Below are 24,813 nucleotides of genomic sequence, written 5' to 3' on the forward strand. Positions count from 1 at the left end.
GTGTGTGTGTGTGTGTGTTGGAGGGGTGGAATCTGTGCCCACCCGGTCCTCTTGGCAGTCTTTGAAAGGGGCGGATTCCAGGTGGTGGAAATGGAGCGGGGCAGGGAAGCCTAGGCAGGTGCAGGGTGGGCAGGGCTGGGTCCTGTGCTTTGTCTTCAGGTGTTTGCGGAACCCTGGGGTGGGACCCCAGCTCCAAGGGCCCAGAGCCTTGCACAGAGCACCTGCCCCTAACTGCCCAGTCTCCCAGAGAAGCAGCTGGAACTGAGGCTGCGGTTTGGGCTCTGCGGCTCCATCCAGCCTTCCATGCAGCCACTGACCATGGTCTTGCAGCTCCTGCTGCTCCATTCGGCCTTCCTTAGGCTCAGCTCCTGGGGGCCCTTGGCCCAGGGGCGTGGCTTTCACTCGCCAACAGTTGGTAGGTGGAGAGTGTAAAGTCCTTAAGCTTTGGGATTTGGATCCCAGGGGACCCACCCAAATGACCTTGACCTCCTTCAGCCTGGCCATCCTTCTTCGACTTCAACTGGCCCCAGGAGGTTCAGGAAACCATCCAGATTCCAAACAATGGGAGTGCACCCCTGCTCGTGGATGTGCAAGTGTTCGTGTCCAATGTATTTAACGTGGTAAGTGTCCTCTGGCCATGGAGGGAAGCAGGGCCCAGGCGCTGAGTTGGGGATGGGCCAGGACAGCCCCAGCCAGTGGGGGGGGGCTCCTGCTTTCTCTTGTCCCATAGCGCTGACCCCCGGGTGACACACTGCCCCCTCCCTCAGGACATCCTGAAGTACACAGTGTCCTCCACGCTGCTGCTTCGGCTGGTGAGTGCCCAGGGGCAGGGAAGGTGGGATGGGAGAACCTTCTCTTTGTCCAGCTCAGAAGTACAGGTCTTCATCAAAGCCAAGCCAAGTGGCTTGTATATATATGGAAGCGGGAGCTTTAGTGGCTTCTTTATGTCCCCAGTCCTGGCTGGACACTCGCTTGGCCTGGAACACAAGTGTCCACCCACAGCATGCGGTCACACTGCCCTGGGACTCACTCTGGACTCCGGGACTCACTATTCAGGAGGCGTAAGTGAGGCGAGAGTTCTCATGCCAGGAGGCCCCCTCCCTGGTGGCCCACAGACCACAGGCACACCCCTCTGCCTCTGTCCCCCTCACCCTTCTGGAACCGGGATGGCAGGAGAGGGCCACTGGGCCAGGCTGGGGTCTCCCCTACCTCCCCCTTCTGAGAAATGACCAAGCCTCCAGCTGCACTATCTCCCCTCACCAACAGGCTTTGGGTGGACTGGCAGGACCAGAGCCCGCGGGCCCGAGTGGACCCCGACGGACATGTCGACCTGTATTTGGCCCTCACCACGGAGACCAACTGTGACTTTGAACTCCTCCACTTCCCCAGGGACCAGAGCGACTGCAACCTCAGCTTCTATGCTCTCAGCAACACTGGTGCTGACGGGACAGGAGCTGGGGGTGGTATGGAGGGTAGGGAAGAGGAGGGGAAGCCTCTGGCCTCCAGCGGACATGACATGGGGGCAGCCGGCCTGTGTTCACACCGGTCCACCCTAGGCTTAGGGGAGCTGGAGAGATCCTAGAGCAGACAGCACACTTCTCCCGTGCACCTCCCAAACAGTGGCCCGCCTCCCAGCTCTCCCCTGCTCCGGGCTGCGGCCCCCCCCACAGCAGCTGCCCTCAACGGCTGGGCCGCTTGTGTCAAGCCCAGAGCCCGAGGCTGCTGCACCCACCCAGTAACTAGCCCACAGACCCACCGGTGACGTCCAGCTCGGCCAGAACCCCCACCCTTGCCTCACATCCCTCTCCCCTGGGAAATACTACAGCTGCCGCCCCCTGAGGCTAACATCGCAGGTGTGAGCGGATATGCTGGTGGAGTCCAGACCACGTCCCCCTCCAAAAAGTGGGGCCAAGTGCATACTAATAGTTGCACAATGAAAATTCACCTCTGAATCTGAGAAGGCCCTTCCCCTGGCTGGAGAGAATGTGGGGGGATGCCCAGCCCGCGCACAGAGTGTGTTCACCTCCTGGTCTGCCTCCAGCCACCATCAGAAGTCTCCACCAGCCCTGGACGCCGGCTAGTCCCTGGCGCGTACTCCCAGAAAGAGAGGAGGGAGGGGCCGGGACCACTTCCTTCTTCCTTGCCCACTCTCCCCTGCCTCCTTCCAGTGCTAGAGCTGGAGTTCCGGGCCCGAGCAGTGAATGAGATAGTGAGTGTCAAGAGGGAATACGTCGTTCGGGACTTGAAGACCCAGGTCCCACCCCAGCAGCTGGTGCCCTGCTTCCAGGTGACGGTGAGTCGGGTGTGGCTGACAGAGAGCTGGTTGGGGGGGGTGGGGCATGAAGCTTGTGGTCACAGGCCACAGTGCCGCCTTTCAGCCTCCCAGACCCCGTGTGCCCTCCCACAAAGCCCTGTCTTCCTTCCAGTTGCGCCTGCAGAACACAGCGCTGAAGGCCATCATAGCTCTGCTGGTCCCTGGGGAGGCGCTGCTGTTGGCGGACATGTGTGGGGGGCCGCTGCCCCTCCGGGCCACCGAGCGCATCGCCTACAAGGTGACCCTGCTCCTGGGCTACCTTGTCTTCCACTCCTCCCTGGTGCAGGCCCTGCCCAGCTCCTCCTCCTGCAACCCGCTGCTCAGTAAGCCTTGCCCCCCTCACCTGGCCCTGGGGGGGTGCTCTGCCGAACTCCTGGGGCACGAGGGGTGCAGGCCTGGCCCTGACCTCCCCCCCACCGCCCGCAGTTTACTACTTCACTGTGCTTCTGCTGCTGCTTTTCGCCAGCACCATGGAGACCGTGCTGCTGGCTGCGCTGCTGGCCCGGGGCAACCTCAGGGCCCAGAGCAGTCCTGGCCCAGCCCCGAGAGGGGAGGACCCAGGGCCACGTCCTGAAGGTGGGCAGGGACCCCTTCCCGGAGCAGGGGTAGGGGGAGGAATAAGGCCAGGAGCAGAGCTGGCAGGCTGCCCACTAAGGGCTGAGGCCGGGGGTCCTTAGGCTGGTTAGGGGCTCCATGCCTTCACTCTGCTGGCTCCTGTGTCTGTCCTTGGAAGACGCAGGTATGGAGCAGGAAGCCAGGATAGCTTCCCTAAGGGCCAGGTGACTTCAAACTCCCAGAGATAACCCTATGCCCTCGCAGCCTCTCTACAAGGGTGCTTCTTCAGCTCCAGATGGCCTGAAATGGGCCAGACCCCAACATTTATCGGTTGTTAAATCGAAGGAAGGGAGAGATACGGGCTGACAGTCCCCAGGGTTCGCCCTCCTGCTCTGGGCCAGCATGCTGGGTGAGCCCTAAAAAACCACCTGCCTCTTGCCCCACCAGAAGCTCCCGGAGTGAAGGGGTCAAGGAGGAGCTGGGCTGAGGCCGCTGACCGCATCTTTTTCCTGGCGTATGTGGTGGGCGTAGCGTGTAGCCAATTCTCCTTCATTGGTTTCTGGATGTGGGCAACGTGCAAGTCTGACCCAGCCCCTGGCGAGGTCATACCCCACGGTGGGCAGCCCAGGCTGTAACAGGGCCAGACCCAGGGCTGCAGGGGGAGGGTCATGACAGGGCCTCTGGAGAGAGGGGGAGGGAGGATGACTCTCTCCCCTAAGCCCGGAGGATCCCAGGCCACCCCGAGTTCCTCCTTCTGATCGCAGGCAAGCAGAGTGTGAAATAAACCCGTCACCCTCAAGGGTCTGTCTTTGCTGGGCTCAGCTGCTCGCTCTTGTCCTAAGTCGGTGGGGCCGCCACTTTGCGCCCAATCCCCACTACACTCCTGAACTTGTCACCTGCCACTGTGTACCAGTGATGTGACCCCCATTTCTGCAACTACGGTTGCTCGGCCTTGGGCCCCGGGGGCACTGGGCACCAGGAGATAGGGGTGGGGGTTAGGCCACGCAGGGTGGCCAGAGCTTCTCAAAATTCCTTTTGCAGTGTGCGGGAACCCCGGAGGCGCAGGGAGAGGGCACTCCTGCTCCAGCACCTGGCGGATGCCTGGGAGGCAGAACACCCCGGATTTTCAGGCCCACGGGTGATGGGGAATACATTTTCTGCGCCCAATCCCTGAGCGGATTAATCCCGCTTGCTTTTTCTCCATGCCCTCTGGCTGCGCTGTGGCCCGCCCCTCTGGCCTACCCACGGTTCTGGGCTAGAGGGGGCATTCCCCACCCCCAGCTCTGACCCGGGCGGGAAGTGGGCTGTTTGCCCTCCTGCTCTTGTACACGAGGGAGCCGTGGCCCTTTGTCTTTCTTCTCTGTCCCTTCCTGTCTGGAAACCATCACGTGGCCCATGCAGGCTCAGGGTCAGGAGCCTTAAGGTGGAAAGGAACCCAGGTATTCTGAGAGTGCTAGTCTGGGGGGGGGGTCCAGGAAGAAACACAGACCAGGACTCGAGGGCTCGGGGACAGGGCTCTGGACTAGGGAAGGGGTGGAAGAAAGTCCCTCTCCCCTAGGATGTCAAACTCACCAGGCCAAGAGGCAAGTTAACACTGATTTATCTGTCCCGTAACATGGCTGCTCCGGCAGAGCCAGGCAGGGGCCGCAGGAGGCTCAGGCAGAGCCGGGCCGGGGCCGCAGGAGGCTCAGGCAGAGCCGGGCCGGGGCCGCAGGAGGCTCAGGCAGAGCCGGGCCGGGGCCGCAGGAGGCTCAGCGGACGTGTCAAAGAGGCGGTCGATCATGTCGCCCACCTGCTCCACACGGTACTTGATGTACTTCTCCGGGTTCTTGGTGAAGGGCACGCTGCCGTACCTGGCCAGGCGCTGAGGTCAGGGGCAGGCTAGCAGCCTCCCCAGATCCACCTCAGCCCAAGGCACTTCTGCAGCGTGCCCCTGAGTGATGCCCGTCTGGCCCCAGAGCAAAGCGCAAGGCACTGGCTCTGTCACCCACACCCACATACCCCTCCGTGTTTTCTCGAAGAAGCACAGCGCAGAGACCCAGCAGGGGAAGTGAAGGGCACAGGGCTGGGGAGGTGCAGGCAGAGGGCTCACCTTTGCAGAAAGGCCCCATAGGTCTCCCTGACAATATTTTTCTGCGCTTGGCGAATCTTGTCTCTCTGCTCCATGTCAGGAATAGCCCAGGCCTTCTGGATCTTGCACAATTCTTCAAGGCCATCATTGAAACCCTGGCCGCCAAAAAAGGTAGAAATAGAAGCGACCCAAAGACAAAGACTCCAGGCCAGTGTCCCTGCAACAGCAGCAGGGAGCCACGGAGGGGAGGGGACCCCAACTCACCTTGAACCGCTCCTTGATCATCTGCCGCTCCTTGTCCCTTAGCTGGGGGAGGTGAGATAGGGCAGAGAAAGTGTTCCTCAGAGCAGAACCGCCCGGCCACTGGCTCCTTCCCCAAATGCCTGAGCCCAGCCCTATCTCCTGCCGCTGTGGTGGCCACAGGCATCCTTCGCTCTTCCCATTTTTTTCCCAGCGACATGACAAAAAGTATCACACCTGCTAGACACCCCTTCCCAGCCCAGGCCTTCTGCGCACCTTGACTCCCGGTTGGAACACAGGTAGATTCTTCTCAGCGATGTAGTCAGTCACCTTTAACCAGCTGCCCGGTGGGGAGAGAAGCAGAAGGCAGAGCAGGGACAGTTCAGGCTGCTGCTTCCCAGGGGCTGGTTTGTTTTGTTTTGTACATCTCTGTATCTATTAGGGGAGGGGTGCTCCGCAATCGTTAGGGCACAGCTAAGCCGAGCACAACTGAGATTTTCCCTTGGAAAAAGAAAATGTTGGGGCTGGTGGCTTTCAAAACTAAGAACAGGAAACAGAATTCAATACATTGAACGAGCACTAGTAGCTGCACTTCACATCGATCTCCTGGAGAATAAAGACGAAGAAGTGGATGAGAAAGGAGGGAGGGAGCAGAGGACAGACAAAGCGAGCAGGAGGGAGACCACTCACACGCAGCAACACCAGGGGAAACACACAAACCGAGGAGGGACAGGGATGAGCAGCAGTGTGAGCGCAGCAAGTTCAAGTGCTCTCCCGACCTCGCTCTTTGCCCAGCCTCACATCCCCACACCCGTGAGGCAGCCTCTGGATTCTTCCTAGCATGCGCCCTTGGCACCCCACCCTCTGGAGAGGCTGCCATAGCAGCCCCCAGGGAGCAGGTGGTGGTAGAGGGGGGCTTCCCTCTCCATCCTGTGTGGTTAAACAGCAAGGGGAGCACTGGGTCCACAGGGGAGCACTTCCCCACCCCCGAAGCACTCTGACTGAAGCTCCGGTAGGAAGAGTGAGTGAAAGATTTGAGCCTGGGGGGTGAGGGGAGGGCGCGGCGGGGCCCACCTGCGCTGGTAGGTCTGGATCTGCTGCTCAATGTGCTCCCGGTAGGAGCGCTCAGCAGTCTTCTGGGTCACGGCCACCAGCTGGATCAGCTCAGACCGGGGGGGGGGGGGGGGGGGCGAGCAGAGGGGGACCAAACTGGTTTTCGGGGCCCAAAGGCTGCTGGTCTCCACAGCAGCACCCGCAGGGCCTGCCCCACACCGCCCCAGGTCCTGGGACTCCAAGGGGCAAAGCGCTGCCCTCCCCGCCTCGCCAGGCAGAGGGCACAGGTGGCCCCAGAAGGGCGGGGGCAGGGGGGAGCCTCGCGTACGCACAGGCCCCCTGCAGCCACTCACTTCTCCAGGGCCTTGAGGATGTAGTTGTAGTTGTTGTGCAAGAAGATGGCGCTCAGGGCAGGGTCCTCGTACACCTTGGACTTGCTCAGGAGGTTCAGCTGTAGGTTGCCCAGGACCTTACCTGCATGGGGAGGGAGTGGCGACATCCGGGGGCAGTCTGACCAAAACCACCCAGTCCCTGGCTCTTGAGCCAAGTCCAGCCCTTGTCCTTGTCCCTTCCAACCTCAGACTCCACAAGCCTCAGGAGCCCTCTGCCTGGCCCTGCTCAGCCCCGCAACGGGAACTTAGGTTACAAATCCCAAGGTCACGAAGAGGGCTTGGGAGTGGTCGGGGAGCAGCAGGAGGGCACAAGGGAAGGGAGGGAAAGGCGGGAGGTGGGCGCCCGGGGCTGCCAGCGGCACTCACAGATATAGGTGCTTAGCAGACGCTTGCTGAACTCGGAGCTGTAGCTGGTGGCAGAGGAACTGGTCTCTGGGAGGAGAGAAGACCAGTTACTGCAGCTGGGGCAGCAGTCAGGACCCTCTCTGGCCTTCCTTCAGCCCTGGAAGCAGCTGTGCAAGCCCTGGGAGGGGCCCCTGAGCCTTCCTCAGGCTGACTGGACGCAGAGGCGCTCGGGGGTGGGGCTGCTGAGCTGCTGGGCTCCTGCTGCTGCGGGGAGAACTGCCTCAGCCTCTTTCTGGAACCCAGGGCAAGCCCCTCTCCCCTGATGGTGAAGGCTAATGAGCAGCCCGTGATCAGCAGGAAGGCCGGCAGGACAGGAGCGGTAGGCCCCCTGCCCCCCAGCCCCGACTCATGCCGGGTGCTACCTACTCCCAGGCCCATTTATCCCACTGTGGGCTCCCCACAGCCTCTCCCCCTTCTCCCATACTGGGCTCCTCTGCAGCAGCAGGAGGGTGGTGGTGTATGGGGAAGGAGGGGGGAGGCAGGTGCTGGGCTAGCCGGGGGGGGGGGGGGGGGGGGCGTAGGCAGGGTGCCACCTGGATAAGCTCAGTGACAGAAAGTGGCCCTGCAGGGAGCAGAGAGAGTTGGGAGCGCCCCGAAGAAACTCATGTCCCCCCGACCCCCGCTCCCCACTAGGTCCTCAGTCTGTCCAGATGCCTCCGTCCCCAAGAAAACTCACCCATGGGGTTTCAGAGGGGTAGGATGGGGCTGCAGAGCCCTGCTGCTTACCTCGGGGGTCTAAAGGAATATTGTATGTGTCCCCAAGAACTACGGAGTGAAAGGCGGCGCACTCAGAGGGGAAGGGGGAGAGACAAAGAAGGGAAAAAGACGCAAAGTGCAAACACAGGTTAGAAACCGTGTCCCCAGAGTCAAGCAGACCCCACCCCGTGACAGCCAGAACACAGACAGCAGGACACACCCCAGCTGGACCCCTGAAGGTGAGGGAGCACGAAGCCAAGTGGGGATCTGAAAACTGCAGGCCAGAGGCCGCTCCTGGCTCCCTCGTCCCCAAAATGGAGGGAGGGGGAGGGCCCGGGGACCCAAACAAGTTGGGTTGGGTCTCGGTACTCAGAAATGCCAACCTCCTTCCATGCCAACCTCCCCAGCTCCAGTGCCAGGGCAGCGGTCAGTGGGAAGACACTGGGCCGGCCCTGAGACAGCAGCCCACAGAACGGTCAGCTGTGTGACTAAGCGGGAGGACAGGCGAACGCAAGAGCAGGTGGAGGAATGTGGAAGGTGGGGCAAGGCAGGTGGGCCATCTTCGAATCAGGGAGGGCCACTCTCCAGAGTGAGGACGTCGGAAGGAGTGAGAAGGGAGGGAGGTCGGGTCAGAAAAGGAACAGTCAGACCCCACTCCACCGGCTGGGGTTATCTCTCCCAGAGGTGGCCAGTCACCCCACGTCTCCAGACAAGAGGGAGGAGTCAGGGATGGGTAGAGGGCCCCACTGGGAGGTGCCAAGTACCTTGGGAGGCCAGCATGGCCCCTGCCGTCTCTTGGAAGTCTAGGAGCTGCTGTAGGAAGAGGATGGCCTGTGTGGGGAGAAAACAGGTCCAGGAAGAAGGTCAAGGGCAGGACCTCAAGGTCGAGATCACCTCCCAAACACACCCCCTCAGACCATTCCACGGCAAGTGCAGGGCCAGGGGTCTGCCACGTGAAAAGGGTGGTTGCAAGCTTCCTGCCCTACTGGAGACGCCAAGGACTTTGCCATCCATCCTGCCACCAACACACTGGCTCTGGGCTAGGCCAGACCCTTCCCTCCCCAGACGACCTTGGGCAGCACCTACGTTGCTTGTGAGCTCGTGCACGGTGCCGTCCTTGGGCATGTTGTATTCCTTGTCTGGATCATTCTGTGGGAAGAATAGCCCAGCTTCCTGAACCTGCTCCCAAGGCCTTGGGCCCCACCCCAAGCCCCAGGCAGTCTGCGCTTGGTGCCACCTCCTGGTAGACAGGGGTCAGGGCGCCCCTTAGGCAGGCAGGCAGGCTAGAGAGACGGGACAGGAAAAATGGGGCAGGAGTGTCACCCCTGCGGGCTCCGGAGCCCCCGGGGAAAGAAAGGGAGGCAAGTGGGTACTGACAGGAGACCAGCAGCCCCTCTTGGCGGCCTGCCCTCTGCAGGAGCTCCTGAGGCCGGTCCCTGGCGGTCCTGCCCGCAGCAACTAGGGCCGTGGGTGGCCCCGGAGAGAGGGAGAGCACCTTGATGTTGTCAGCAAAGTCCTCCAGGGCCTTGGCTCCAACGGTCTCCATGGAGGTGATGAGGCTGGGCAGCTTGTTCTTGGTGCTGGCAGCCGTACCCTGAGGAAGCACACGGCTGCAGGGCGGACCCGCTCCTCGCCAGCCGCTCCCCTGCCCCGCACGGCAGGGCCTCCCCTCCTGTCCTGTCACCCCGCGACTGGGTCCCCTTGACCAGGGCTCTGCAAAAGCTGCTTCCATGCAGCTTTGGAGCAGAGGTGCGAGGGTGGAGAAGGCGGTTCCCCCTCCCTGGGTCCCCAAGGGTCTTCCCACCCACATACCTGGAGCACCTGGTCAAACTCGGGCTTGGTCTGCTTCAGGTGCCGCAGGATGGGGAAGACGGTGAGCACGGCGGAGAAGTCGTGCCGAATGATGGCCTTCCGGGCCGCAGACACGATGTTCTCCCCTTCGAGCATCAGCCCATCCAGCGCATCCTGCGAAAGCAGAGCAAGGCCGTGGCTCACGGAGGTGGCAGAGTGGTGACAACTGCCTCCTAGGGATGGTCAGGGCCGCCGGAGGGGCTGGGGGAAGCCAGCAAGGCCCAGAAGGGGACAGCAAGCCCCCCACACACGGCGGGGGTAGCTCTAGCTGAAGGCTACTGGACGGCAGCTCTGGCCCGAAGCCCAGCTTGCGCAGCGGCAGGTGTGCGGGGACATCTGGTCAGTCGGGGACCGGGAGCCTGGTGGGGGTCCCCATGGCTGGGGACCAGGGCAGCACCTGGATCAGGGAGTCAAAGGTCTTCTTCTGATGGTGCTCGGGGATGACGTCCGTCAGCAGCTGGTACTCGCTCTGGGCCAGCTTGACGAAGGCGCTGACGCAGTGAATGTAGGCGTCGGTCTCCACGTCCAGCGTGTCGTCTCTCCCTGGGGGGACAGCAGTGCCCTGAGCTGCTGGTCTGGGAGCCGCCGCCTTCCCTGCGGGGGGGCACGGGTCTCCCCAGCTCCTGGCCGCAGCCCGGGCTGGCAGCAGGCGCGGGGAGGAGGCGGACTATTCTGGCAGAAAGCTGAGAGAATTCCAGCAGGCCTGGCTGCTTCGAAGGAAAACCAGGGCTGCAATCCAGCCTGTCCTGGCTTCAGTTTCAGCTCTGCCAGACAGTGTTCACGTCCCAGAGCATCAGGCACTAAAGATGTTGGGGAGATGGATGGAGGGATAAAGAGGGAAGAGTCCTACATCGGCTTCCTGGCTACGGTGTGCCTGCCCCCAGGACTGAGGATTCTGAATCGTACTAGAAAGAGGACAGCCAGGGGTGGGTGAATGGCAGTGCCCACGTCAAGGTGGCAGGCACCGTGGTCACCCATCGGAGAAAATGCCGGGCCACTGAAGGCAGTTCTCAGCCCCACCAGACCTTCTGGAATGTCTAAGAAGGCAGTGGGCTATGGCCTAGGAGGCTAGCTGGCATGGGGTCAAACTTTGAGAAGGGGCCATGATTCCCAGAAAGGGAGGGCTTTCTTGCTGGTCAGCTGCCCCAGGAGACCCAGGACCCACTAGCGGAGGCTGGGGCAGGGGGCGCCCCCAGGCAACCTGGTCCCACAAGCAAAGGAACGGGCTCCGAGTCAGAGCTGTTGTTGGAGTCGGATGTCAGGGCTCCCTGCTCTCCAGGGAGCCACCTTCCAAGTAGCGGCAGCTTCTCCCCTTGGCCCAGGCCCTGAGAGCCAGGCACACACGCCCATCTGGAGAGAGGCAAGGAGACCTAGTGCCCAAAAGAGAGACTTGAGAGAGAGAGGCAAACAGGCCTGGCTCATCTTCAGAGCAGAGCCCTCCGGGGACCTCTGCCAAGGCAGCGGCGGCTGCCCTCGGGCTGGGCTGCGGTACTCACCAGCCAGCGGCCCGTGCTTGTCGTTCAGGGCCTCGGACAGGTGCTTAACTCGGAAATCATGCTCGTGACCTAGCGAGACGTCGGCCGTACAGACACAAGCAGCGTTTATCCAAGGGCCGGGTGGGCTGCCCCTCGGGGACAGGGAAGAAGCCCTCGATCTCCAGGAGGGGACGTGAGATGGGGAGGGGGGCAGGGGAAGGGGCACCGGAGAGGGCTCTGAGCCCCTCCTCTGCAGCGGACCATCTTGGGAACAGCCATTTCAAGCCTGACTTGCAGTGCCCCAGACCGTCCTTGAGAGCTGGTTCTCTAAGCCCGAGGCCAAGAGAGAAGCCTGTGGGACGACCAAGGAAGGTTCTGGAGAGCTTCCGGCAGCTGCGGAGGGTCTGATGCTTGGCCCCAAGGGGTTTACCCACATCACCATATTTGGGGGTGGCCTGGAGGCCTAGGCCAGCTTGGTCCTGCCACTGCTGGTCTGAGCGTGAAAGGGCTGCCCGTCACAAAGAACTTTCTCTGAGTTCAAATAGGAGACAAGGACAGAGACAGGGAGGGAATGGGTAGGAAGCCTCAGGGAGGGCAGAGCTGCCGTCAGCCAGATAGGACCAGGCCAAGGCCACGACACCTGCCCCTGTGCCAGCTGGAAGGAGTGGCACCAGGGACCTGCTGTTCCCACCCCTGCTGCCCTCTCAGGGACTCTCCCGTGGCCCTCCTGGGGGCTTGGAGGCTCTGCCCTGCCACGAGAGTGGACACAGGGTGGAGGAGGAGGGAACAGGAGAAGAACACAGAGTGATTACCTTCCAGAGGAATGAGGTTAGAGCCCCCCTTTTTCCCATCTAGACCATGCTGGGAATACTGTTTCAGAAGGTTCTGAGCCTTACGGATCGTCCCTGTCACCAGAGCCACACAGAGAGGAGACAAGAAGACCTAGGAAATGAGTGAGAGAAAACAGCAGCGGGCCTCCACCTGCCCACCCCCGCCCAGAGCCCCACACCCTGCCCCACAACAGTGAGCATGCCCACACGCCATCTGTCCAGCAGGCCCCTTCCAGGACCCCCGGAGGCACTGCACAGGGACAAGGAGGAACGGGCACGGGGTGTGCCCCACATGGGCTCCTGATTCTGTTCCTGACCCTCACCGCTCTGGATCTGAGTTCTCCTTAGGAAGCGTAGTGGGTGAAGATGAGATGGGCCAAAAAGCCCATCAGGAGAAGCCCAAAATAAAAGACACTACTGAGTGCCATGTAAGTTGGACCAGACTGGGGCTCCAGATGGAGGAGCTGGTGATGGCACTCTCACACCCAGAGGGCAGAGCCAAGCTGGCAGAGTCTGGGGAACCCCTGAGGCCGATAGGCCCATGGCCCGGTCCGAAACACTAGTAGGAGTCAGAGTTCCTGGGCATGCTCAGTGCTGGGACGTGGACACATGGAGGTCGACGGAAAGCAGAGCCCGGGAGCTGGTGAGACGGGACTGAGCTTCCTGGGAGAGCGGTGCCCAAGACAGAAGGCTTGGAAACCCTGAGGCAGCCTGGCCCCGTGCACCAAAGCCACCTGAACCCCCAAAGCAATCAGAGAAAACTCAGAAGCTCGGCTGGGGGGTTCTCGGAAGCCACCACACAGAGCCGGAGGCAGGACGGTAGACAGGGGACATGCTTCCGGCATGGAGGAAAAAAACAACAGTTAGTATCACAAGTGAAGTCAACAAAAACAAAATCCCAATGCCTACAGCCTCTGGGGTCAGCTACCCCTGTGGGAATGAGACATCTCAGGGCAGGAAAGGGGGGAGATAAAATAGCATTTAAAAGAGACGAGGATAGCTGCTTTGTTAATAAAATGCACTGGGAGCAGGGAGGAGGCCCCCACACGTAACTCTGGTCCATCTTCCCTGGAGACTCCTGCGTCCCCTGACCCCCAGCCATGTCCCAGAACAAAGTGAGGCTGCCTGGGTTCTGGCAGTTCCCCAAAAAGCTGGGGGAGAAGGGACAAGGTCTGGAGTGGCTTTCTGTTTAGACCATGTGACAATTAGCTACTAATGACCAAGTTCAGGGCCCTGGCTCAGCATCTGTCTCCCCGTGTTCTCCCCATTCAGTGAGCAGTCCTGCTAATGAGCGAATCAGATTCCTGCCCCAAAGCCGGCCGGCAGGAGATGGGCTCACACAGGGGCCATGAGGAGGCTCACCGGCTCACGGGCGTGGACGCAGACTGAGGACACTGATCGGGCAGCCGTCAAACCCATCAGGTGCCCAATGACCACGGAGACGCTGAGATTGGTATTAAATTACCAACCGACTGAGGCCTCCCTTGCTCCTCTCCTCTGAGCCAGGAGCAGATGGGTCCCAGGGGCCTGGCTCCCTAGTTTCCCACATCAGTCCCGACCCCGGCTGCTGACAACTCCGGAAATTCCGCAGCAAGCTCAGGGATCCTCAGAGCCTGAGTCTTCCTCCGTGGCCCATAAGCCAAGGACAGCCTAGGCCCACTGCGAGCCCTGCCACGGCCAGCCAATACCTGGGGGGCGGTACAGACCATGGGCCTGCCCCCCATCTGCGCCCCCGCCATGGGCCTATAAGAGAAGAGATGGGGAAGAGAGCCCAGACCAGCGGAGGCAGGCAGCCTCACGGCCTCACGGAGAGAGACAGCCCCTGCCCAACGCACAGAGGCACAGGGACGGACCGACAGGGTGTCAGCAGCCGCGGCCCAGCAGGCTGGCTCAGCGCAGTGGTAGGAGCAGGTTTTTAGGTGATGGCCAGGGGACCCACGCCGGGGGGGGGAGGAGGCGGTGCACCTCCTGCTGGGGCCACCAGTCCTCTGCTCGCTCGGGCGCCTGAGGGCAGCTTTCTCCAAACCCCAGTTAAAGGCCCGAGCAGGAGCAGGTGCTCTCTGAGGGGCACGGGCAGGAAACACTCTCCACACAGCGCTGTCATGAGGGGTGGGTCCCAGTGGCCACGCCGGGCGTGTTCCCGAAGCCACAGCTCGGCAGTGTGGGCTAAGGTGCGAGCAGCCCCTGGCTCTCGAGCTTTCTCTCCCTGGTGCTGCTCACAGCAGCCCCTCGCCCTGCAACACCCTAGCTTCCCCAGGCTGCGGCCGACACACGAAGGCATTTCACCCGGAGCGTGGAGCCTCAGCAGATGGGGAGTCACCTGCTTTCTGTCCTCCGTACCTACAGCCGGGGGTCACTGTGAGGACAAGCTCGGGAAGGGCCGACGCCGCTAACCCCAAGGCAGCTGAAGGCGACGCAGGTCCCACACAGCCTTCCGGCGGGGGCTGAATGGGCCGGGGTGCGGGCTCACCTGGCCTCTTGATGGGCTTCTTGGTGGGCGTGTCTTTCCTCTTGTTGGGGATGGCAGGGGAGTAGGGAACCCCAGAGGAAGAGCTGCTCTTCCGGAAATGCTCCTTCAGGCCCTTGATGGAGCGGTCTAGCTGGCTGGAGCGGATCTGGTAGTAGACGTTCATGAAATCTGAGGAGAGATGGGGGGGGGGACAGCTGTGGCAGCTGGGTCCCTGCCTCTCTTTCCCCTCTAGATGCAGTGGGCAGGGCAGTAGTAGAGCCCACCGTTTCGGTTTGCTAACTCATTCCTAGCACCTGCTGTGGCTCCCAGCTACCCACATAGCCTTGTCCCAAATCAAGCCATCTTAAAAGAGGGGAGAAAGACAATAGAGCTGCTAATTAAATTTTGAAGGTAAAGTTCTTTGAGATAAAAAACATAAAATTAGGGGGCACCCAGGCGGCTCAGTGGGTTGAGCGTCTGACTTTTGATTTCAGCTCAGGTCATGATCTCACAGGTTGTGATATCGAGCCTCGTGTTGGCCTCCACGCTTAGTAGCGAGTCTGCATGAGCCTCTCCCTCTGCTCCTCCCCAGGGTATGTGCGCACACCCTCTCTCTCTCAAACAAATAAATAACATCTTAAGAATAAATAAACATCGAGATCCACCTTAGTAAGGGGTCAAAGGATGTGAGCGATTTACAGGAGGCAAAGAGACAACAAATGGCAGTGAATGAAAAACACTATGTCTTCAGCCATTCGTGACATGCAAATTTTTTAAAAAAGGACCATGGCAGCCCCAGCTAAGATAAAGAAAATTAATGAAGAAGAAAGAGCCTTGGGACCATTGATGGCTCTTTGGACTGGCCCCACCCACCTGGAGAGGAGCTGCAATGTTAAAAAAGTCACAAACCTGTTTGGCCACTTCTTTTTTCCTTTTTTATTAACACATAATGTATTATTTGCCCCAGGGGTACAGGTCTGTGTATCGTCAGTCTTACACATTCAACAGCACTCACCATAGCACATACCCTCCCCAGTGTCCATCACCCAGCCACCCTATCCCTCCCCCCACCCTCCAGCAACCCTGTTTGTTTCATGAGATTAAGAGTCTTTTACTGTTTGTCTCCCTCCCGATCCCATCTTGTTTCATTTTTTCCTTCCCTACCTCCCACGACCCCCTGCCCTGCCTCTCAAATTCCTCATATCAGAGAGATATAATAATCGTCTTTCTCTGATTGACTTATTTCGCTCAGCATAATACCCTCTAGTTCCATCCATGTTGCAAATGGCAACATTTCATTTTTTTGGGGGTTTTTTTGATGGCTGCATAGTATTCCATTGTAAATATATATGCCACATCCATTCATCTGCTGATGGACATCTGGGCTCTTTCCATTGGTCGGCTACGGTGGGCATTGCTGCTGTACCGTTTGGCCACTTCTACCTGATAATTGCGTCTTTGAGAAAACACCCAAAGAACTCCCTACATAAGGAAAGCGTCCACACAAGTATGCTCACAACAGGACTATCTATCAATACTCAGAACACTGGAGAATCCAAAAATGCAAACAGACTGGGAAATACACCATTTCAGCAGTTCCCAACCAATGTGTTGCAAGGAGCTCCAGGGTAAAAAAATGGGCCGAAGCACAGGGGTCTGGAGGTGTCCACTGGCCTCCCTCTTCTCCCTAAAATTCTCCTGCTGAGCCCACAGTCCCCCAAAGTGCTGCTCTGGAGCCGTGGATGTGTTCACACAGTCACATAAGCTATAGATTTACTGCTCATATTATCATTTCCTACTAAACTTTATGAAAAAAAAAAAATTCAGGTGGATTAAAGAAATAAAGGGGGAAGGGAGAGCACTGCGTCTGGCCCTGCCACCTGGGTCCTCTCACCTTGGTTGCGGCCGTACTCCACCAGCCAGCGGGAGATGCGGATCACGTCCTGGAGCACTCCTTCGGGCAGGTGCTCCAGGGGCACCTCCTCTTGGACCTCCAGCTCATCCTCGCCGCTGATCAGATCCAGGATGAGCACAGGGGACACGACCTTGCTGTGCCTGGTCATCAGGCTGCGGAACTCGGACTCCAGAGACTCCTTCCCGCGCTCGAACAGCAGCTTCTATGGGGACAACGGGAGGAAGGAAGGGAGAGGGCTCAGCTGCTTCAGCCTCCAGGAGCCCCTCCTCTGCCTTCACTTCCTTTCACCCAGAGAGGAAACACCAGGAAGCCCTCTCTGCTTCTGTCTTTGCCTTGTGGTCCCTTAACATGTAAGTTCACACGTGAAACTCCAAGTTTTACAAGACTCACGGGCTTCACAAACATGGGCCGATGACTTTCCCGCTGGGCCATTACTCTGTTTTCTTGTTAGAAAAGGTTCGTAAGAAAAAACAAAAACAGATAAATGGAACTATGTCGAGTGAAAAACTTCGGTTCGCAAGTGACACCATCAAAAAAGGGAAAGGACAGCCACAGGATGAGAGAGAACATAGGCAAATCATACACTGGGTAAGAAACAGCCAGCCCGAACACATGAGAGGACAGAAAACATGCGTCCACAAGAGAGAGAGCACGTGAGGGCTCGCAGCAACACCATTTGTAATTGCCAAAAAGTGGAGTGTCCAGCAAGTGGCGAATGTGGTCTCTCCACACAATGTGACGTTCCTCAGCCAGACCACAAACAAAGCGTTGACACACACCACTGTGTGCCCGCATCTTCAAAACAGTATGTGAGGTGAAAGGCGGCAGACACAAAAGGTCACATATTATATGATTTCATTGCTATGAGAAGCCCGGAACAGACAAATCTGGAGGAACAGAGCGCAGACTGTGCCTTGCACGGTGACTAGCAGAGGCTATGTGACTGGGGAGAGAAGCGGAGGTTCGGGGCTCTTGTTTGGGTGATGAACATGTTCTCAAGCTGGTTCCAGGGGTCCCGTGCCAGTCTGTGATTATGCTAGAGCCACTGAGTTGCCTCCTCTAAGCGAGCAAACGTTATGGCAAGTGAATTATAGCTCAAGAAAGATGTCTCCGAAATGAGAAAGGAAGGACTTGGAGTGTCCTTGCTTGAACGAGGAGGACGTACTCTCGGGGAGACCTTCGGCTCACATCTCCTGTAGTCTCTGTCTCCACCCCACCCCCAAGTTCTAGTCCAGCTCTTTACTCTATAACCCAAACTTGGCAGTGACCCCCCCAAAACAAAGTTCTCTGAGCCCTGACACCCCAAACTCAAGAGAGCCCCCCAAGTGCTGCAGCGCACTGTTGACACTGGTGTGTCCCCACTGGTGACTCGTGTTGATCCCACTGTCCTTCAAGGCAAGGAGGCGGGGCCGTGGGTGGTCAGAGACCACTGGCTGGATACCAGCCAGTGTCATACCCAGTGTGACATATGAATGTCCTCATTTCCATCACAGAGCCTGATGGCAGAAACTCTGGGAAGTGCTGCTCTAAACAAAAGCTTTCTAGGTTGGAGAAAAGCCAGGTTCCCAGCTTCCATTTCTTGGCTTACTCCCTCTTCTGGGTGACACACACACACTCAGGGTGAGAACTGTGGTGCCACCAGGAGGGTGTGCCCAGTGACTGTGTCCAAGTTGGCCCTTCCTCTAATGTTCTTCCCGCTCTGGGAGGTTGGGGCTCACTTCTCCTGTCTGCATTCTCCCCTTCCCTCAGTGCCTTGAGTAAATCTCACTTCCCAGCCTTACCCCACCTTGCTCTGGTCACCTACAGCCTCTGATACTGAAACGCAAAGACAGAAAACAGAAGATCAAACATGAAAACATGAATGCAGGTTCCTAGGGCAGTCAAGTTCACAGAGACAGAAAGGAGAATGATGGTTGCCAAGGGCCCGGGGAAGAGAGGAACAGTGTTTAGTGGGTAAGAGTTTCATTCCGGGAAGATGGAAAGAGTTCTGGAGACGGATGGTGGTAGCGGCTACACAACATCAATGTAACTTAATACCACTGAGCTCTTCACTTAAAGTGGTTAAAACAGTAAATTTTATAGTACGTATCTTTCACAACAGAAAAAATACAAACGCGCGTATAAAAACCAAATGTTAGATTTACATTTGATATGTAACTTAGAGTTGAGTTAATTATAAAAATGTATTAAGAATGTATACCTATAATTTCTGAGACAGAAGTCTTAAAGCCTGAAGTACGCATATCGTATTACGTACTACTGTGTCTCCCACTATGTTCTCCTTTAAGAAGGTCCAGTGTCCCTCATGGGGCCGGGGCGGGGACTGGTGTTGCCCAAAACTCCCTCCCACATTAGCCCGCTGGCCCCTCACCACTTTGTTGAGCTCTGGGCTGTCCGGGCTATTGTCCTGGAAATACTCCACAGCCTTCTGAATCTTGGCCATGCTCCCAAGGTACTCCTCCAGCCTGCCTGTGGGGCTGTAAAGGGAGAGAGCTGCTTCAGCCTGGGCAGATGCGAGATAAACAGGCAGGACCAACTGGTGTTTGAAAGAGAAGAGAATGGACACAGGGGACTCCGGGCTCAAATATATTCAAACCCTCCCTCCTGAAGCCTAGCGTCGCTGGCTCAGGAGGTGTCAGCAATGCGAGCCTCTGGTCCTACTCACCCCTCCCTGATGATTTTCTCAGTGTCACTGGCCACATGGTAGTAGCTGATGACATGGTCCAGGCAGGAGAGAGTCTTCTCAACATTCTCCTGCAGCCGCTGCAGGTTCTCCGTCTGCTTGTGCACGGGGATGATGGAGTTCTCCAGCTTCATAAGACGGCTCTCAAAGGATGACAGGATAGACACCTGCGGGGGACAGCCCAGTTTCAGGACTCAGGCTTGTCCCAGGACCGCTTCCACCCATGCATGAGGTCTTCGGAATTTGCTGCCTTTTCTCTGGTTTTCTTTCTTTTTTTTTTTTATTTTTTAAAGATTTTTATTTATTTTGACAGAGAAAGAGAGCACAAGCGGGGGAGTGGGAGAGGGAGAAGCAGGCTTGCTCGATCCCAGGACCTTGGGATCATGACCTGAGCCAAAGGCAGCTGCTTCACCAACTGAGCCACCCAGGTGCCCCTCCTCTGATTTTCTAGATAATAAAGTCCACGAGGGAAGGGATAGGGTGTCCATGTTCACCACTGTATCCCCAGCACCTACCATGTGCATAGCACACGGTCCAAATAAACCGGATGAAGTTTGACTTGAAGGCAGACCGTGCATCGAATGAACTCCTTCCAAGATAATCACCGCAGGATGGCCTCCCTTCCACCCCCGGAAGCCAAATCTCAATTTCTCTTCTCTCTGAAGCTTTCCCAGACTGAACAGGAAGTAGTTTCATACAGAGTAGCCTCAAATGCATTGCTAGTACCTTCAAAACCCTCTCTCTAAGGGTGAATCTCCATTACATAAGGACGAAGACTTTCTGATTGTGTTCTTAAACACATACTCAAAGTCTGCGTCTACTCGATATGAGCTTTTCCAGTCTCCTCTGGAAGTAAGGAAGGAAACTCCTATCTGGTGAGCGCCTGTTGCAGACCAGGCACTATGCAAGACACACTCCCGTGCATTGGCTCCTATGACCTGCACAGCCACGCAGAAGGTTGCCACTGCCTCTGTTAGTAGACGAGTTAACGGAAGCTCAGTGTTACCTGTCAGGAGCCACAAAGAAATCAGTGGAGGGGGCGCCTGTGTGGCTCAGTCAGTTAGGTGTCTGCCTTTGGCTCGGGTCATGATCTGGGAGTCCCGGGATCAAGTTCCCCATCGTGCTCCCTGCTCAGCGGGGAGTCTGCTTCTCCCTCTGCCCTTCACCCTGCTCTCTCTCGCAAATAAATAAATAAAATCATTTTAAAAAGGAAGAAGTAGTAGTAGTGGTGGTGGTGGTGAGGCGAGGACCAGATCCCAGCTCTGATTTCAAAGCTCCTTCTACCCCTCAGTAGAAGGTTGAAGGCTGAGTTTTCTCTACCCTCAGTAATCTCAGAATCTCAGGCCACTCTTGCCCTCTGATCATCACCCGAATTGAGGACAACACACGACCACCACCCAGCCCATGTAAGTCAGGCTCGCTAAATGTTTGCAGAAGGAGAGAACGAAGAACGGAGAGCTCGCACCGAAAGCTGAAAGTCTGTGCCAGCAGGAGCTGCGGCATCCTCAGAGAAGGGGCAGAAAAAGGGAAGGGAGCTAGGTAAGAGACACCCCACACAGCTGCTAGAGAAACCCACACGTTCCGGCCGTCACCACCCAGGCTCGAACCCGGCTCTCCTCCAGTCCGGAGGCCGGTCTGCCCCTCCCACCTGAGAGGTTACTCACCATGTTTTTGGTGAGCTGGTCGCTCTTCTCCAGGCTGTCTCGGATGAAGGACAGCGTCTCCTCCTCCTGGGGGAAGCGGAGGGGGACATATTACAAGAAGCTGGAGGCTGAAGAACATCGCGTCCCGGCCCCACGGCCTCGCCCCCAACCCTATCTCCTCGCAGGGAGTGATCCCTCCTTGCCCTACCGCCCCCCCGCCCCGAGTAGACGCCCCGGCCCGTATCTCGGCCCCTTCCCTCACCTGCTCCCCATCCCCAGCCTCACCTGCTTCAGCTTGTCCTCAATCTCCCGCCGCCGGGCGGACGCCTCCTGCGGGGGTATCATCGCCTCGGCCCAGCAGCTCCCACTGCCCAGAACCTTACCTCTGCGTGCCCTCTCGGCTCCCGTCTCCGCCACACCCACTTCCGCCCTTAGCCCCGCCCTGTGGCGCCCTAGTGGTGCCATATTGAGAGTGGCAAGCGGAATTGGGCTTGCGCAGAACCAAGTAGTGGGCCGGGGCAGGCGGCCATCTTGGGTGTGGCAGGTGCGGCTTCACTGCCTTGTCCGAAAAGGTTCCCCAGCGGCGTGATGTCGCTTCGCCCGCGGGACGGGTGGAGTTCACTTGCGGGCTTCGTGTGGCGGCCGACTGCGGCTGGGGAAGACCATAAGTTTGTTTCCCTAGTTCGCATTTTGTGTCCAGGCACGGATATCGCGTTCCCCACACACTGCAGCACAGAGCGTGTCACATAGTAGGCCCAGAACGTGTGGCCAGTTGATGAGCTCCTCTAACGCCTCTGCCCAGAGCCTCCTCTAACCACAGCTTCAGGGGAGACATTCCTGGGTCAAGGTTCCTGTGGGGTTGGGGGTTCAGCTTTAACCGTAAGACTCAGCTCCTGCAAAACCTGATGTCACTCCTTCCTCCATTCCTTCCCTGCCCACCCTGCCTCTGGCCCTGGTCCTCGGGGAAGTAAATAGCCGTGTGGCTTTGCTCAGTTCCTCTGTGGGTCCAGCATCCAGGCAGAGGAGGATAGACAACGAGGCATGTGCTGGTGGGTGAGAATATTTTGGGATACCAAGCCCTAGTGTTCCCAAGGCCCCGCCCCCCCATCCCAAGACCCACCACATCCAAGAGGAGGAAGAAATGGGACCCAGAGCCTGTAGAGGGATTGGGGAGCTCTTCTGTTGGGGCAGGAGGACCATCTCAGATATGGTGGGTGGCCAGGAAAGTGGGGTTGTAGGAAATCTCCAAGTGCAGCCCTGTTAGAGATGGGGAAGATAAAAAGAGTCATTGTGGGAGGCCACCTGCGATGATTTCACCCAGGCAGTCCTTGTGCAGTCCTGAGAACAAAGGCAAGTGTTTAAACAGTTAGGTGCCACCGTACAGAATGAGGGCCTGGAGGGCTACGGTGGAAATGACTCTAGACTCCATAGACCAGCCTAGAGAGCCCCCTTCAGCACCTGCCTCTCTGAACAGCACCTAGCCCACTGCAGTTGCTCGAGAAAGATATTGATCACGTCTTGCTCTAGAAGTCTGAGGATCCCTATGTTCATGAACAAATACTTTGAACTTGGCACATCATTGCATTTTTTGCAAATAAACTACATATCTGTGTGCTTTTTTGTATTTTCTCAAATCTCCTTCACCAGCTGTAATTTGGTAGCCAGCTAACCTATACTGAGAGCCTTGTTTGTCCATCTCTGTTACAAACACCACCCTTACCCCTTATCTTGTCTAATCCTCACAATAAACTTAAAAGTCAGGCACAGCTGTTTTCTCCCTTCTGCAGATGAGGAAGCTCAGGATCAGAGAGGTCAGGTGCACTAAGTCAACACAGCTGGCTGGGAGAGGATTACCCCCCCACCCCCCAGGCTGCTCCCCACCTCCCCATGCTGGGTGGCTCAGGAGTGTTGTTTGCCGCTATGCAAAACCACTAATCTGATTTTCAAGAAAACCCGTTGTAAAAAACAGGTTCTATTTATGACAACCGTGTCTAGTAAAAGGGAAACAGAATGAAAGATGAGCTTAAATTATTCTCCTCTCTCTTTCTCTCAAATAATAAAATCTTTTTAAAAAATGGGGGGCCCAGGTGGCTCAGCCAGTTAAGTGCCTGCCTTCAGCTCAAGTCATGATCTCAGGGTCCTGGGATTGAGCCCCGTATCAGGCTCCCTGCTCACTGGAGAGTCTGCTTCTCCCTCTCACCCTCACTCTCTCTCTCTCAAATAAATGATTAAAATCTTTAAAAAAAATAAATTGTGTTCATCCCAATGTCAGGCATGTGCTGACAAGTAGACACTGATGAAGTCGAAGCTGTCCTTCCCCAGCTACGCTCAGCACAGGCTGCTTTAGCAAAAGTAAAAGAGGAGCAAGTGGCATTTCAGTTACAGCCGCAGGAGCCTTGCTTCTCACTCGGGAACTTGTGCGGAACACAAAGGTGGCAATCATCGCCAGGCCCCCCACTGCCCTCTCACAGAGATCCTTTTCCCAGGGGAAAGGAGGGTGGTTGAGCTCTCTCCCCCAACAGTGTATTCATTTGTTTGGTAGCTTCCTAATTCCAGACGTTGGAATTCATTGGTGTTCGTCCTGAGGAACCAGGTGTATAAGTCCTCCAAATGTTTCCTGGGCCCGGAACATTTGTATGCCGGGACATATGCCTATGGCTGGGATTACAGCCATCAGAAATATGGCTGACTCACTGTAAAACAGGAAAACACAAACTCCAAAAACAGTAAGTAAATGGATGATTCAGTTTCTCTAGTTTCTAAAGGTAATGAGTTAAAATTACCTTTCCATTAAAACACTTCTAAGGAAACAAATTTTCCTTTTTTTGGTAATGATCAAAAGTAGCCTGTCTTGCTCACTGAGAAATCACCAGCCATTAACAGTGCCATCTGACAGAATGGTCAGGAGGGTGTTTTTTCTTTTCTTTCCTTTGAACTCCTCGCAGGTACAAAATAAGAGAAAGGACCAAGGTGTCCAGAGCCCAGGGGTGGGCAGCCTTTCATGTGCTTTCTTATAAGGAAGAGAGTGCAAAGGATAGAGTTAGCTTCGAAAACTTGTGGGCACAAACCTGCGGTTTGGTTTTCAAACTATTTTTTTCCCAGAGATTTTATTTATTTATGACAGAGAGAGAGAGAGATCACAAGTAGGCAGAGAGGCAGGCAGAGAGAGTGGCAGAGAGGGGGAAGCAGGCTCCCTTTTGAGCAGAGAGCCCGATGTGGGGCTCAATCCCAAGACCCTGAGGTCATGACCTGAGCCAAAGGCAGAGGCTTAACCCACTGAGCCACCCAGGTGTCCCCTATACCTTGATCATCTTTCAATATCAATATCAGAGATCTCCTGCGTCCTTTGCACAGTGTTTCTCGGAAGAGATACAATATAGCAACACCGTCCTCCATTAATGGACACTTGGGTTCTTCCCAGGTTTTTGCTATTGGAAACTCCACCCCTATGCATAATGGCTGGCACATCCCGCACAGACCGCCCCTGTACAGACATCTACACATTCCTAAATTAAAACATTTACTCTAAAAATCTGTAGAGAGGGGTGTCTGGGTGGCTCAGTGGGTTAAGCCTCTGCCTTCGGCTCAGGTCATGGTCTCAGGGTCCTGGGATCAAGCCCCACATTGGGCTCTCTGCTCAGCGGGGAGCCTGCTTCCCCCCCTCTCTCTTCCTGCCTCTCTGCCTACTCGTGATCTCTCTCTCTCTCTCTGTCAAATAAATAAATAAAATCTTAAAAAAAAAAGAAATCAGTGACATTGAAAACAGGACATTAGTAGGGAAAATCAAGGAAATCAAAACTGGTCCTTTAAAAAGATCAATAAAATTGGTAACTTCTACTCAGACTACTCAAGAAAAAAAGGGAAGACACAAATTACTAATATCAGAAATGAAACAGGGGTCATCATTTCTGATCCCATGGACATTAATAATAAGGAATATTATGAGCAACTCTATGGTCTGAAATTTGATAACTTCGATGAAACAGCCAATTTACTGAAAGACACAATCTATCAAAACCCATACAAAGAGAAGTAAATAATCTGAATGGGACTACATCTATGACAGAAATTTAATCAGTAATTAATTTCAAAACAGAAAGCACCAAGTCCAGATGACTTCTACCAAAAGTCCAGATGAATTCTACCAAAGATTTAAGGAAGAAATGATACCGATTCCCTACACTCTGTTTTAGAAATGGAAACAGAGGAGATACTTCCAGACCTATTCTAGGAGGTCAGCA

At 56.7% G+C, this 24,813-nt stretch overlaps 2 protein-coding genes across 6 annotated transcripts; one reads left to right on the forward strand and one right to left on the reverse strand.

The window, feature by feature from the left end:
- Positions 1 to 247: 247 nt before the first annotated feature.
- Positions 248 to 3,504, forward strand: LOC111160401 (zinc activated ion channel). The gene is made up of 9 exons (XM_022523498.1): positions 248 to 415; positions 496 to 620; positions 768 to 812; positions 955 to 1,061; positions 1,267 to 1,436; positions 2,169 to 2,293; positions 2,427 to 2,637; positions 2,741 to 2,890; positions 3,317 to 3,504. The coding sequence occupies exons 1-9, from the start codon at positions 304 to 306 to the stop codon at positions 3,502 to 3,504; spliced, it is 1,233 nt and encodes a 410-aa protein (XP_022379206.1). The 5' UTR covers positions 248 to 303.
- A 947-nt stretch (positions 3,505 to 4,451) lies between these two features.
- LOC111160331 (exocyst complex component 7) lies at positions 4,452 to 20,985 on the reverse strand. Of its 5 annotated transcripts, none has more exons than XM_022523366.1 (20): positions 20,858 to 20,985; positions 20,594 to 20,659; positions 18,912 to 19,096; positions 18,618 to 18,723; positions 16,226 to 16,448; positions 14,353 to 14,520; positions 11,865 to 11,957; positions 9,975 to 10,120; positions 9,539 to 9,691; positions 9,222 to 9,320; positions 8,813 to 8,875; positions 8,491 to 8,557; positions 7,757 to 7,795; positions 6,992 to 7,057; positions 6,587 to 6,707; positions 6,255 to 6,350; positions 5,457 to 5,520; positions 5,205 to 5,246; positions 4,962 to 5,095; positions 4,452 to 4,722 (listed from the first exon to the last, which is right to left on the reverse strand). In XM_022523366.1, exons 1-20 carry the CDS (start codon positions 20,915 to 20,917, stop codon positions 4,557 to 4,559), a joined length of 2,157 nt encoding a protein of 718 aa, XP_022379074.1. In that variant the 5' UTR covers positions 20,918 to 20,985; the 3' UTR covers positions 4,452 to 4,556. The 5 variants fall into 5 exon arrangements, with proteins under 5 accessions (XP_022379074.1, XP_022379072.1, XP_022379075.1 ...); XM_022523364.1 differs by lacking the exon at positions 7,757 to 7,795 and adding an exon at positions 11,074 to 11,142; XM_022523367.1 differs by lacking the exons at positions 7,757 to 7,795; positions 11,865 to 11,957 and adding an exon at positions 11,074 to 11,142.
- Between the last annotated feature and the right edge of the window lie 3,828 nt (positions 20,986 to 24,813).

The sequence above is a fragment of the Enhydra lutris genome, unplaced genomic scaffold (assembly GCF_002288905.1).
Source record: "Enhydra lutris kenyoni isolate GAN:26980312 unplaced genomic scaffold, ASM228890v2 scaffoldscaffold75, whole genome shotgun sequence".
NCBI classification, from domain to species: domain Eukaryota; kingdom Metazoa; phylum Chordata; class Mammalia; order Carnivora; family Mustelidae; genus Enhydra; species Enhydra lutris.